Below are 15079 nucleotides of genomic sequence, written 5' to 3' on the forward strand. Positions count from 1 at the left end.
TGATATTATTTTCTATCTTTAAGGTGGAGCTTGAGTGACTCTAGTCATGCATATCTTGGTTGTGCTTGGTAGAAATGATCTCACTTGCGTTTAAAGGTACAGGCTCTGAGAAATTCCGAGGGCGTGCTCAGTGAGGGGTGGTTGCACCTTGGAGGCGGGTAGCTTTTGGGATGGAGGTGTGCTTATGATGCCTAGTCGCTTAAGGCAATTACTCCACAAGTAGTAACTTAGTGTTGATTTAACTACAGCATATCTAAAACACAAGAAGGATGTTAGTATGGAAGAAGCCGATGAAACCAGTCCTTAAATCTTACTACTTATTGTGCGTGAGCAGACTGGCGTGAGTTTTAGCTATACTGGCAAATATCAAACCACACCTGTGTCGTCCCAGAGCTGGGAAAAAAAAAAACAAACAAAAACAAGGAAATGTTGAAGCAAATAGGGAGGCCTGTAGCTTGTGCAGTCTTTTAGCTGAGAAAATAAAGAAGGAGAGAGACAGGTAGCCTTGAGCTAGCAGAAGCAAGGAAGAGAAGGGCTAAAAGGGAAAAAACAGGAAGGAGAACACCAGCTCCAGACTGACCTATAGTAACCTTTTTCTCATTAAGGGTCATTAGCACATTAAAAATCACACCTGTCAAAATGCTAATCTATGCTAATGTGGGATTCGGTGTGTGTCCCCCCTCTCCTGTTCCCCCTCCCCCCCGGTATTCCTCTGTAATGCACAAGCTCAGTGGAGATAAGTTAGGTGAGCTGTAATAACCAATCCAAAGGAGCCAAAGAGAGAGTTTTCACAAGTTTCCTGTGTATAAATGACGGTGATTCGAGTCAGAGGTGTGCTTGCTTTGCGAAAGATGGCCAAGTGCCTGACTCTGCAGCGTTCTATAAGTAATTATATAATTAAAAGACCTTCGTGTGCATTCCGACTCTGGGTGCTTATTGGCGCGGTGCACTCTGCACGAACCTGCGGACAACATCTGTACTCAGTGTCATGCCTACAGACAACCCTTTACTGTTGGGACCTGCATATTTTTCTGTGCATTCAACACAAACCCTTCGGCACAACTAGTTAACCACGTAGCTGCCAGTCCACCACTCAGTTGCACTTGTGAAGAGGAAAAGCTATTTCCATCTACTGTAGGAGCACATCCTCTAAATGCAGGCTTCACTCAGCTGGTCATTTACTGCAGGACAAGATTTGAAAACTGTTGTTGAGTTCTGGGTTTCCTGCTTACAGGAAAAATTAAGTGCTAGATCGCCCTCTACTCCGCTTTGTCTGCTGCATTTAATGGAGATTAAACTGATTTCATTTGCTCCTCCGTTTATGGACAATGAGCTGAAGGAACAGGTACAGCACATTAGCCTGGAATGCCTTCCCTCCCAACCAAAGTAAACTGGAGCTGTAACTAAAACAAGCAGAAGCAAGGCTTCCGTGTTTTCAGCTGAATAAAGTTCCAACAAAATCATCCTCTGGGATTTGAAGCTTACTTCACATGACATGCCAACGACTCTTTTCCCTCCATTGTAAAGCGGATCCCTGCTGTTAGTTGCTCTAGAAGCAAAGGAATCATCGGTTTGGTTAACAAATAGCCGCTTCTGCAAACGAGAAGTGTTGTGCTCTCTCTTCCCTTTGAATGACTCCACACTTCTCATCAGCTACTGGATTGCTGACCTAGAATCAGAGAACATCCCAAGGTGGAAAGGACTCCCAATAATCACCAAGTCCAACTCGTGGCTCCACACAGGACCACCCCAAAGTGAGACCCGATGTCTGAGAGCATTGTTCAACACTTGTTGACCTCCGTCAGGCTCGGTGCCATGAGCAGTGCCCTGGGCAGCTGTCTCAGTAGCCAGCCACCCCCTCAGCGCAGCACCTGAGGCGCACGGGGCTCGGCGGGGCGGCCCGGGAGGGGAGGACGGCGGGGCGAAGTGGCAGCTCCCTCAGAGCTGTCTCCCCGCCGCCTCGGCCGCATGTCGTGGCTTTTTCGTGTCGGGGCTTTTTCATGTCGTGCCCTCGGTCTCTCGCCGTGGGTGAGATGCTGCTCCCCAGCGCGGAGCCCTTGCGCGCGGGGCCTGCCCGCGGCAGCGGCGGGAGGGAAACCCCAACCCCAAAGCCCTCCCGGCAGGGAGAGCTCGGGGTGAGGGCCGATCCGGCACCGACAGTAAACACACGCCGGAGGAAACGCTCTGGTTTTAGCCATGAGCAGCGCGGCCAGGTTCAAAAGGCGTCACGCTGGAGCTCCGAGTTCGGCGGCGTTCCGAGGCCGTTGTGGCGGTTGTGGAGACGGCCCCGGCTGAGGTGGCTGCTGCTGTCGCTGCTGTCCCCTCTGTCCCTGCTGTTGCCGCTGTTCCCGGACCTTGGAGACCCCCGGCGGCTCCCTGTGCCAGGCCCTGTGGCCCCGGAGAGCTGCCCGCCGCCTCGTCGGCCAGCCCGGCAGCAATCCTGCCAGCACAGAATAGCCCACTGCGTTTCAGGGTAAAGTGACAATTAATTTCTATTTCCTGGCCTGGGTGCTGCTTTCTTCTTTAAGGAAGCTTCAAGGTTAAAGGTTCAACTCAGTTATGTCAGGGTTCAACTCCGTTTTGTGAAGGGGCTCTTGTACGAAAGCTTAAGCTGGGATTGACTCTCTGCTAAGCGGAGGCCAAACGTGGACCTACTGAGAAGCAGGTCCTAAGTGATAACATTTTCTAAAGAGACTGCTAAACACATCTGAACAGTGCTGCTGCAGAACTCTGAATGGGGGGGATAGCAACTGTCTTAACTGATCTGGAATCTTGAATTTACTTTTCAATGGACAAGAGGTGTGTCTCTCAAGGCAAACAAAGAGAGGAGTAACACCCTCTCTTGTCACTCATGTCAACATAAATTTATGCTCAGAGCGTAGGTGTAGGAACAGCATCGGTATGTATATGGAACATCGGGAGAGGAAGCTCTATCAGTATTTACAGTTTTTCTACTACCTTGCCAGAGAGACGTCATCTCCAAATGAGAAATGGATGTATTTTGAAACAGTGGTGGTGGATCAGATTTCTTCTTTCTAGTGTTAATATTTGCTCTTGAATCGTACTTAATACCTGGTAACACCTCAATCAGTTGTCAAAAATAAACTTAAAAATGTGTAAGGCTTATCTCATTGGTCAGTATAAAGACCAAGGTCTTCCCTTCCCTTCCCTTCCCTTCCCTTCCCTTCCCTTCCCTTCCCTTCCCTTCCCTTCCCTTCCCTTCCCTTCCCTTCCTTCCCTTCCCTTCCCTTCCCTTCCCTTCCCTTCCCTTCCCTTCCCTTTCCCTTCCCTTCCCTTCCCTTCCCTTCCCTTCCTTCCCTTCCCTTCCCTTCCCTTCCCTTCCCTTCCCTTCCCTTTTTTTCTTTTTTTTTCCTTTCCTTTCCTTTCCTTTCCTTTCCTTTCCTTTCCTTTCCTTTCCTTTCCTTTCCTTTCCTTTCCTTTCCTTTCCTTTCCTTTCCTTTCCTTTCCTTTCCTTTCCTTTCCTTTCCTTTCCTTTCCTTTCCTTTCCTTTCCTTTCCTTTCCTTTCCTTTCCTTTCCTTTCCTTTCCCCCCAGTATTGTTTTTCTGTTCTCCTTCTCACTGCAGTCTTGATTTTGTTTCTTGTCCCTTAAGTATGTTTCCAATGTGTTGCTGAAACATTTTCCCTTTCAATCCTAAAAAAGGAGCTGTCACTGGTGAAGATCGGAGCTTATCCCTGAGCCCAGGAGCTGTCACCTTAGTCTTCCAATCGGACAAGGACGACTTCATTTCTCATGTAAATGCATTTGTCAGGTTTGCGTATTGTTTTTTCAGGAATGGAAAGTGTGTATAGAATGGATTTAAAATCAATTTTAAATGTAAAATGTCAAGGCAAAAAAGTTCTAATTACAACCTCTGCACACAATTTGCCAGCTGTGGGACTAGGAGTTTTCTTATTTACTGTGTTTTGTTTAACGTGTCTGAAGTTTAATGGACAGCAATCAAGGCGTGCTAGAAATCTGAAAGCACTTTATGCTTTGTTCTCTCCGTCATTTTGGTATAACAAACTAGCTTATGTTTTAAACCCTCCATGAGGTTAGTGGTTTCCCTAAAGGTAACAAGTCCCTGTGTGCTACAGTAAGACAGTAACAAAACATGAAGTATAGAAGTTCATCCTGTCATTATTCAGCTTCTGCCTATGGACACACAACTACGCTTATTTAAAGCGGTATCACCTTGAAACCTAATCAGCATTTTAAAAAGGACTTTGTAGCAGTTATTGGCTTTGTCCTGGAGGGCTGAGGTTTGTTTTGTTTTGTTTTACATTCAGCATTTCCATTTCTAGCTTACATTCCCCTTACATTGTTGTTTTGCATGAGGAAAACGTGCAACTTTAGAAAGGAGAACGGAAAGAGCTGCTTTTTAGTCTAACTTTTCAGTTTTTCGTAGGAGTTTTAAATGTGGTAGGAGTAAAACACCAGAAGTACTGCTGCCAAAGTTATATTCAAACTCGTCTTTCTTGGAGAAGCAGAAGAAGCCCAGGGAGAAATAAATTTGCAAACATGCTCTTCATGCTCTCCTTTCCCAAGATTTCTCTGAGATATAGCCCATCCTCTGTGGGTTTTGAGGTATATGGTTCCCAGGAGTGAAAAGGAGGGCCAAACATCTCTCCTCTTGGATCTCAACATGCCAGGGCTTTAGTGTACTGCCACTTACGGCTCCGCTTTTTCACCTGGAAAAAGCAACCGCATGATGTAGACTGAGGAGCCCTCACAAATTAACTTGCCATCACCAAGTGACGCCCAGAAAAGGTGTATTTAAAAGCTAGGCTCATTATAGAATCACAACAAACCCCTCATGACTGGTGCAGTAGACAGTGAGGTAGAGGGCGAGCCCTGGAAAGACAGAAGAAAAGTAGCAGTGAGTTCTGGGTACCTTTGTGCAGACGAAACAGAAAAACGCAGGCAGTGAAGTAATAGTGTTCCGTTACTAATGCCAGCAATAGATAATTGCAACAATTATCTATTAGATCATAGGTACTAATTAACAGATAATTGCGCAACTCCGGAAATCAATAAATAACTGATTCCCCTCAGAGAATGTCTTCTACATTTTTATATTAAAAAGACTCCAGAGTTGTAGTGGATTAAAATCCTACGGAAGGGAAAGAAATGGCATCAGCCACTAGTTCTGCAGAAGCGAAAAGTAATACTGATAGAGTTTAGATGGAAATTTTCACTTTGTGTGTTTAGTTTGGGGATTCTTTTTAAATCATTCATACCAGCGATTTAGTTCTTAAGGCTGTTTCTTTGAGATTAAGTGACAGGACTTCTGTTACTCTTTTCTTCTTGGAATGCTTCTTGATATTCTTACGTCAACCAGAACTTCTGTCTCTGTTGCAGATGTGAACAATGACCGTAGCTAAGAAGCCCAAATCTTCAAAGCCTAAAAAGCCCTCTTCAAGGCGGTCTGGCAAATCCAAGAAACCAAGTACTAAAATAGTGATGTCACGCACCGCCAACTGGGGCCGGATAGTGCCTGCAGAAGATTCAAGCCAAGTCTCTGTGGCCCAAGGACGTGGAGGTGCTATTTACTGTAGATCATCTGAAAAATCTAAGGCTTTTGCCCCAAGAGATCTAAGTAAGTGTGCGTTTTATCCTGCCTCCATTGTCTTCAAAGCAAAAGTAGAAAATGCAGTTCTTACTTGTTGCACTGATAGAGAAGGGGACTACTGTGAACAAAGACTTCAAAAGTGAATCCCCTAAGGCAACTGAAGTGACTGATGTTACAGAAATTAATTTTGATATATTTACAGTCAACAGAGAAATATGGGGAGCTTTTTGTAATGCACAGATTCCTCCATGTCTTTTCTGTTTTGCAAAGAAAAGTGTTTGATTGTTGCTATTCACAGCTTCCATTTTTCACAGGTTTTTTGAATGATAACATTGCTCAGGAAAAGATCTGGTATCTGTAGGGGTACCGTCATTCCTAGTTCCTAGTTTTTACGTTTTTACCGTATAATTTCAAGTCTAAGTTTGTGGTTTAAGTTATAATAAGGAAAAAAACAGTAGTTGAGTTAATCAGGTTAAAGATTATAGATGGAGAGGAACTTGGCATTAGGTGCTACAAACAGAATGACAGTTAGCCTTGCCTTAGAAAAATTAAAATGGTTGACTAAAGTTGTTTGTTTTTTTTTTTTTTTTTTTCCCCAAAACATTGTGTTGACCAGCCAATTTGAATTTGGTGGTATTAAAGCTGTCTGCAATAAGTCTTTCTGGTTTGGATTGTAGCTAGCCCCTCTAGGTGCTCCTGCAGAATAGTATTTTTTTAAATACCTTTCTTAGAAACAAACAAACAAGATCTCTTTTTAAATTTAACTTTCTTGCAGTCGTTAATGATGGAATTGCTCCGCCACAGAGCCTTCTTTTTCCACCTGAGAAGATTTGTATGGATTGGCGAGAAACACAAAGTGTTGGAGTTGGCCTGTACAATCTTGGCAACACATGTTTTCTTAATGCTACTCTACAGTGTTTGACCTACACACCCCCACTTGCCAATTACATGCTTTCTCTTGAGCACAGCCAGTCATGTGAGTACTTTCTAACAGTATTTTGAATCTGTTGGATAGCTCTGAAGGTGAAAGAACAGCAGTGATTCTGTGAGATAAGCTTATTTGCCTGATTTTACCTGTAGAAGCTGGCTTTGAGCACTGTATTAGCAGTGGGCTCCGAATAGCATATGGAGTGCAATTAATGCACCATGGTTTATTTATTTAGTTATTTGTTTGTTTGTTTGTTTATTAAAGGATCATTTATTGCTTCATGGGAATAACGAAGTGCATTGGACAGTAATGCATTTAGTAGTAATTTTAGAGAGTAATACATTTTGCAGGCTGTGGAGTTCACATTCCTGTCAGCCTTTACAACTGCGACTTTGCAGTAGTCTTTTAGATTTCTCATCACAACATGCATTTGAATACAGGCTTAGTGGATATTTTTATTCTGTAAAGTTGTGTGAAATGAAATGTTACAAGACTGTTGGGACATTGGCATCTTGGGAGAATAGAATGTAGCAAGGAGAGTGGATATTGTATCTATAGTTTAAATTGTACTTAGATGTTTGTAGTTCTGGATATTTCGCTGGACTGGGATGCTTTGTTCTTTCACTCTTCAGGTCGTGAACAAGATTTTTGCATGATGTGCACGATGGAGACTCACATTAACCAGGCCCTGCGTTGCACTGTTGATGCCATCGAGCCCACGCATGTTATCAGTAATCTCAGTCGTAAGTGGCTTCAGATGTGTTTCTTTTCGATAGCTTGTAATCTTCAAATAATTATTTGATGTGTCTAAGTGGTTTTAACACTCAAATGAAGAGAGATTTTAGAAATACAAGAATGATTTCATTTTTAAATGAGGTCAATACTATCATCTTCTTATTTAGGAATAGGACAACATTTCCATTTTGGCAGTCAAGAAGACGCACACGAGTTCTTGCGCTATACTGTTGATGCTATGCAGGAAGCGTGCTTGAACGGAAGCACCGAGTAAGCATAAACAAGTTCACTTTCATACATTCTCTAGCACCTTCTAGTCCTTTATTTACTCTCAAAAATGATCTCTAGCACCTTTTAGTGCCTTATTTACTATCAGCAACGAAAGTCTACATCATCCTTGGTTTTCATCAAACTCTTTGAAGAGTTAACTCTGTGCCTTAAATCTTCTGAGGTCTGATTATAATTTATTTCCAGATTGGACAGATCTTCTCAAGCTACCACCATCATTCATCAAATATTTGGAGGATTTCTAAGATCGAGAGGTACTTGAAAAAATACTCCTGTCCTTAGAACTGATCTGTGTCTTTTGTCGGTAGTAAAGCAGTCTGTAGTTTGTCTAAAGTAGTATCTGTCAACAACTTGAATTTGGACAGTTAGTCTCCTTCACATAATGTTAAGCATTTATATTTTGCTTCCAGTGAAGTGCTTGAATTGCAAAGCCGTTTCAGATACGTATGAGGCATTTCTTGATATCACTTTGGATATAAAGGTAAGATGTTTTCTAAATATAATTCATGATATTTAAGTACATGCATAACTTTCTAAATTAAACTTGTTTAACTTAAAAAACCAAACCACATATAATGTTAAAACGTAAGAGCTTGGTGGTGCTAAGGAAGTGGATTGGACTCTGTCCTTCCGTGGAACCCATGTAAATAGTCTCCACATTTGCATTGGGTTTAAGGGGAAAGAATTCTCTTTCTGCAAAAATTATAATGCTGTCATACTTCTTTGTTGTTCTACCTCAATATACATCTAATTGTTAGACTGATGAATTTGTCCCCAGTATTGATGACAAAGCACACTATAGATGCTGTCTAGGCAACTGGAAAAGTATTTGTTCCAAAGTCAAATGCCTTCCAGGTGAGGTCAATGCTGAGCATGCTCTTTCTGCCTCCTTCTTCACAGTGCTCCTAGTAGATCGCTTGAGTATGTTAGTAAGATTCTCTTATAAACTACTAGTATGTCTGTGGAATTCTGAATTACGGTGACTTTACGCTCTTCTTTCTCACTGCTCTAGGCGGTTTCATCTGTTAGCAGAGCTCTGGAACTCTTTGTGAAACCTGAAGAGCTGGATGGAGAGAATTGCTATAAATGTAGCGAGTAAGATTTTGACGTCAGTTTTCTATGTTGCATGACTCTGTTGGACTACCTCTAAACTTTGGATCTACTTACAAGTTTTGTGGAAGTTTATAAAAGACTTGGATTTTTGTTTCTTTGGAGGGGGGAAGTCTTGTTCATAGGCATTCCCTATGGGTTTGCAATTCTCTGGCTTGTATTTTGCCATCAGAATTCAAAAAGAGCTACTTTTGTTCTTTCTATTTATTAGCTCTCGACAGTACTTTTCTTGATGTAAACTGCCCAGTTTCCGTTGTTCTCTGGGCTAGTGGCTGATTTTCACTGCTTACACCGTAGGTCCTACCTTGGAGCGGGCAATGTGTCAAACTGAACTATTTTGTTTCAAAGGATGGCAGATGGTTTCAGTGTCTTTCCAGACAAGCTCAGTACATGAAGACTTCCTACTGTTAAATGTCTCCCTCCTGTAGAATGACCATGTGCTTCTGTTGTATTTTTGATGTTGATAGTCGACCTATGTTGGAGATTATTTGCAATTTCTAGTCCTGGGGACCAAGGCTCTCTCGTTCCGCTTTCAGTATTTGTATTTCCCTTGAAAGCTGAAAGAATGTATCCAGGATTGGAGTTCAAATAGCCACTTTTGTAGACCAAGAAATGGTACCTTGCCATCCAACCTGGTAATACCCTTTCGTGAGAGATTCCTGTTCCCGCTATGCTCTGAGTTGTTGGGAAAATTTACCTTCTTCTCTGTATTAACAAACCTGACACGCAGTGCATGGGTTTATGAAAAGAAAAAAGACCAACCTATTATGCAAGTAAATATCATTCAAATAGCATAGGCATGCGTGAGACATTAAAACGAGTTTGTTTTGGGGGCGAAAAAAGAAGATGCCTTCAAACACTTATCTCTGCTTGTTTTTAAGGTGTAAAAAGATGGTTCCTGCGTCCAAGAGATTTACCATACACCGTTCTTCCAAGGTTCTCACAATATCACTGAAAAGATTTGCAGATTTCACAGGTGGAAAGATCAACAAGGTATATTTACCACTGTAATGCAACTATATCATTGTGTAATGGGACATCCCCCAAAGCTGAAAGTTGTTAATATTTTCAGACAATAATTGTAGACTAACGACTATGGCTTATTCTTTCTCTTAATATCAATAAAGTTCCCGCTTGACAAGAAGCATATGCTTTCCTCTGAGAAGGCTGATTCATCAGGAAACAGTTCTCTGCAACTTCTTGTCTTAACCATTGTTTATGGGAAGACTTATTTGTAGTGAATCAAGAAATATATTCTAGAAATATATTCTAGAAATAAATTCTAGTCTGTGTTTTTTGGAAGTGTTTTTCTCTGGCTAGTCCACGAAGTACTCTGGGATAATTTTTCTATCTTCTTGATGTCTCTTTAGGAGGTGAAATATCCGGAGTATTTGGACCTGAGAGCCTACATGTCGCAGTCAATGGGAGAACCACTGCTCTATGCCTTATATGCGGTGCTGGTACATCACGGTGTCAGCTGTCACTCAGGACACTATATATGCTATGTAAAGGTAGAAGTCAACAGCATTTCTAACAGGGTAAAGGTTGTGCTGGCAAACCAATTAAAGCATGACTAGCAGCTACTGTTTCTAGGGAAAAAGATTTCATTATATTTTTATTTGACATGTGTGTATTTTGTTCCTATCCGTGATTTCATTTGGAAAACGTGCAATTCACCTAAAGAAATCGTTGTCTTTATTTGCAGGCTGGTAATGGACTTTGGTATCAGATGAATGATGCTAAAGTAGTGCGTACTGACATTAAAAGAGTTCTTGGTCAGCAAGCTTACATACTTTTTTATATCAGGTAATAACAAATCTTAAAATGTGTTCAGAAGAGATTTACTTTCCTGTTATTGATATTTTTCTGTTTTGCAAGTGTTTTTCTTGCTATCCCAGGAGAAGATTATTATTTGTCTAATTCAGTTCTGTCTAACCTGAAATTCTCTGTGTCGTTTATTATCTTTTGTTGCTTGGCCTTAAACTGCAGCACTTGTGTAAATTGCTATCTATGTGTTATCTGTAGCTGGCTAATTTAGAGAAGGAGAGAAATGAAGGTCATCTGTGGTGTAAGAATGAATTCTTGCTCTGCAAGTGATAGTCTTAGTAGGAAGACTGTTCTCTACCTTTCAGTCTGTAGTCTTGGCGAAGCCTTCTGTAGAGAAGGCTTCCATATCGTATGAGCTGTTCCTCTAAAATGATAGGATGGGATTTAATCCAAGAGTAGGCTGAAAGAAAAACTAAACTACGATCACTGCTCTTTTCTGAAGGCGCTATGATTTGACACTTGGAGAACGTGCGTTTTACTTGCCAGCACCATCTTATCCCTGTTCATTCCCTCCTGGTCAGCAGGGGGCTAATAGTAAGCAGGCTGGATTTATGGGACCACGACTTCTTCCTCATATGATTAAGGTAATTCAGGGAAGCGGGAGGGCAGATAATGGCACCAAACTGCTAGTGGGTTTGGGGTTTGGTGTGGGGTTTTTTGTTTGGTTTTTGGCATCTTAGTTTTGTTTTCCTTCCCACGCTGCAGCTTTCTTCACAGCCCTCATGCTACAGCCAGAGTCATTCAAACAGTGGTTACTGCTAAATTGTGCAGCCATGCGACTCCATTACTTTATAGCTCCAAGACAGCTTTCTAAAGCACAGAGAGCTACGCTCTTTGACTATTTAAGCAGAGTGTACTAATCCTCAAATCATTTAAAAGAGGACTTGTTTTTCCTATCCTCGTCACTTTAGCTAAGACAGGGAAAACTAAATGTCTTATTCCTGAGCACCAGAACAATTACTTCAGGCTTTTCAGGGTATGTTTAAAGGGGAAAATAAATATATTTGGGAATAGCAGCAGGTAATGTTAAGTTGCTTGGCTGGTTTTCAAAGATGATGTTAATTTGATACCAATCTGCAGTAAACCAAAAGCAGGAATTGAATACGCTTATTGGACTTGCATTTATCCTTAAAGGGCAGTGTGTTTTTCTTTTTAGGTGTTAAGACCATTTGTAGAAACACTCAGTAGGAGAGTTTTGTGTTTGAAAATGTTACATGCAGTGTTTGCGTTAATCCATCTTGCAATTTCTTCTTTTTAAATACAGAATTCAAGCCGTTTAAATGGAAATGGATCCATAAAAGAGGACGCAAAGACCACTGGTGTCACCCTAAAAAGGCCATCTTCAGCACCACCAATGGCCTGTGTTCAAAACCAGGCAATTACCAGGCCTTCAATGACTGATACGTCAAGAAAACAGAAGATCACCATCAGTATTCACAATAAATTGCCTGCTCGTCAGACTGTGTCACAGCCTGACTTTCTTAGCAGTGCTGTGGAGGATGAAGATCTCTACCAGGCTATTCCTTCATCCACAATTACAAATTTGGTAATGCAAATGAAGCAAATGCAAACAAACAAAAAAGTTTCTGATGAAATTTTTGTGGAGCCAACAGGGAATGAAAATCCTAAACTCAGCTCTGATAACACAGTCCCTTATGGTGCAGAATCTTCAGGAAAATCTGAGGAGGAGTCAAAGGGCTTATTTCAAAGGAATTTGAAATGCAATGCGATGTCCTCTAATGGAATTTTGGTTGGAAAGGTAGTCCGTACATTGCAGCATTCCAATTCTTCCTGTCAGAATGCTGACAAAGGAAGATCCCAGCATGAGCTGCCAAAAAGAGATTCACTAAATGGTGCTATTAGGTTAGTTAATGAATCTAAAGAAAACGGACTGAAACTTGATGATTCCACTTGCCGAGTTGAACCTGTTAAACCTTCTGAGATGTTCTTTTCTAAAACAAATGGATTGCTTGAAACATAGATTTGCTCCATCGAGAATTTCTCACCTACAATGTATTCGGGAGTGTTTATTGTGTTCCTAATTCAGGTGAAATACTGAGAAAACACAGCACACATGTGATCATAAGACTTTGTGGTATTATCCCCTTAGAATTTGCAGACCTGAGCTTACATTAGAACTTGTCAACTTAAGCTCAGCTGAGATAAAAATTCCTAAGTTTCATAAAGTAGATTTTGGGGGGTGAGTCGGGGTTATCTTTGAAGTGTAGATAATGCATACAACTCACAGCGGTCTTGCTTACCATTTAATGGAGAAATTCTGACAAGACTAGTCCTCAGTACTACTACAAATAGTATTTTTTTGTCTGCTGACTTGTGCGTTTTAATTGCAGATGCCTGGAGCTATGCCTTCAGTCAATCGAGAAGTCATCACGGAGTCCTTCACAGCCAGCCAGCTGAACAGCTTGTCAGAGGAAATGAGGTAAAATGAGCACAGTCTGATTAAGACAAGACTTTATGGAAGTTCGTTACAGTTTTATCTGTCTACTAATAGTATTTAATGGAAGGATTTAAATTAGTACAATTCCATACTGTGTGTCCAGTGTCACGAACAGAACTAATGATCAGCACAGAGCATATCACTCTGATGCAGGTTGGTGCCTCAAGGAGAACTTGTGTTCCTTTATAGAATGTTTTTCCATTTTTCTCCACTGTCTGGAGAAACACTGGCTGTTCCCCGCTCGCCCCTATGCCTTTTTTCTCAGAGCATCAGGTGGAAGGAGACAGATGCGTTTGCTTTTTTAGTGCAATGGCTTCAGAAGCAAGAGGGGAAAAAGCACTTTCTCTGGGAGCTGAAGAAGGTGTCCTAATCACAGGAGAGGTTTCTAAATGGCATATCTTTGTGAGCGTTCCTGTAGTCCGGAGGTTTTTGTTTGTTTGTTTGCCTTTGGAAGGTTTTACTCTTAATATTCACGTCCTTCAGCAGAAGTGAGAAATGGGTTTTTATTTTATGCAGTGTTGCGGAACCTCCGAAATCTCCTGGGAATGATGAATACCTCACCCAGTACCAATGTGATGACCGTGGAGACAAGGAGAAAGCAAGAAGATCAAAAGAACGTGACCTCATTTCAAAAGAAAATGTTTTGTACGGCAAAGAGTCTTGTGAGCCTGGTGAGAAATTGCGGCAAACTTCCTCTCTCAAGTCTGACACTGAATGTAGCTCTAACAATCTTTCTTCCTTAGCTATTGCAGATAGACGCCAAGATACAAAGGACAAGACTAAAACCACTGACAAAGAGCATTACCGAAGAAAGAGGGAACATGCTCCTAGTGAAGAGAAGGAGAGTCAAAAAGCAGGTCCTTCCAGCAAGAGGAGGTGTTCTCAGAGTGTGGAATTTGTTGAGCAAAAGAGTCACAAGCAGGAGTACTGGGAGGGAAGCAGGTACAGATCTTTCCCTCGTGAAAGAAACAGCCCTGAGAATGGCAGAAGAGCAGTCAAATATTCAAAGTACGGATCTGGCAGCGGAGGAAGATCAGAACAAGGTAGCAATAGGTACTACCGATCCAAAGGGGAAAGAAGTTGGAGCAGAGAAAGATACTATCGAGACGAAGCACGGAGATGGGAAAGATGTAGCTATTACAAGGATTACTATTCACCTCATGCGACAGGAGACAGTAGAGAGAGAAAGTTCTCTCACGGCGATTCAGCCTTTGACAGATTGACTGCAACTTACTACAGCAGGTCACATAAGCATTATCATTACAAAAGCGGATGGCCTCACAGTTCCCTCTTGAGAGAGGAAGATGTACGTCGCTTTAGCACACCCCGAGCAGACTTGCATCGTTGCTCGGTACCTCAGCAACATTCCAGAAGACATTCTCGTGAAAGACATGCGCTTCCACCTGTGTCAGCTCATTTGGAGAACTGTCGCCAGAAAAATGAAACAGAAGGAAACAGAAAAAGAAAATATACCCGTGCAGAAGGTAGTGGAAGTGAAGTAGAAAGGAAAGACAGAAAGATAGAAAAGGAGCTTTTAGGTGGTGAAAAAAATGCAAAAATATCACAAGTTCTGGAAGAAAAAGAAGTCTAAGGATAAACATGGAGAGAAGGATTCCAAGTAAGCAAGGATTCCAGCATACTCCGCATTTTTTATCCTAAGTCTTTTCTGGGTGCTTCTCATGTCTTCCTTTTTTTTTTTTTTTTTTTTTTTTTTTTTTTTTTTCTGGTAGTTTCTAAGTTATTTAGATAGCATCAGCTGGCTGGGGATCACGTTGTTAGGTTGATCAGTGAAGACAGGAAAGCTCTTGCTGAATTGTGTCAGAGCACTAGCTTTGGACCACATAGTTTGAATCACATCCGTACACCATTCCAGATTAGGTTAAAAGATTTTTTCTGCTTGCACATATTCCAGAGCTAGCCGTTGTTAATGATCTGTGTACAAACCAGGACCTATGGTCCTTCAATCTGACGGCTTAAGTTTGCTGCATCTAAAGTAAGTTGCGTGTGCACAAAGCACCACAAAATAGCTGACATGCTGCAAATCATCACCTGTGGTAAAATAAATCAAGTTTCATATAGGCAACAAGTGCCACATCTTTTTTTCCCTTTTTAACTTGCATGTTTCTTTCAGGCTTCATGATTTGTGTTTCTGTGCGCTCCAC

General features: G+C 41.7%; 1 protein-coding gene and 1 pseudogene across 2 annotated transcripts in view; both read left to right on the plus strand.

Annotated features, from left to right (window-relative positions):
* Positions 1-2457, plus strand: part of LOC311220214 (ATPase family AAA domain-containing protein 2-like) — a gene marked incomplete at both ends in the record, with an annotated part of 84697 nt that extends 82240 nt beyond the window's left edge. Inside the window, 2 exons of the mRNA XM_084303678.1 lie at positions 1235-1345; positions 2362-2457. Of these exons, the coding sequence (XP_084159804.1) occupies positions 1235-1345; positions 2362-2457 (207 nt within the window). The remainder of the gene's footprint in view (positions 1-1234; positions 1346-2361) is intronic.
* A 2912-nt stretch (positions 2458-5369) lies between these two features.
* Positions 5370-14629, plus strand: LOC311220215 (ubiquitin carboxyl-terminal hydrolase 42-like; annotated as a pseudogene). The gene is made up of 14 exons: positions 5370-5598; positions 6347-6547; positions 7132-7242; positions 7402-7504; positions 7709-7776; positions 7933-8003; positions 8535-8617; positions 9514-9625; positions 10003-10143; positions 10338-10438; positions 10902-11043; positions 11724-12431; positions 12811-12899; positions 13905-14629. The product of its transcript is annotated as a ubiquitin carboxyl-terminal hydrolase 42-like (transcript).
* Positions 14630-15079: the final 450 nt, after the last annotated feature.

Source organism: Netta rufina, assembly GCF_964035555.1.
Source record: "Netta rufina genome assembly, chromosome: 30".
Taxonomy (NCBI): Eukaryota; Metazoa; Chordata; class Aves; order Anseriformes; family Anatidae; genus Netta; species Netta rufina.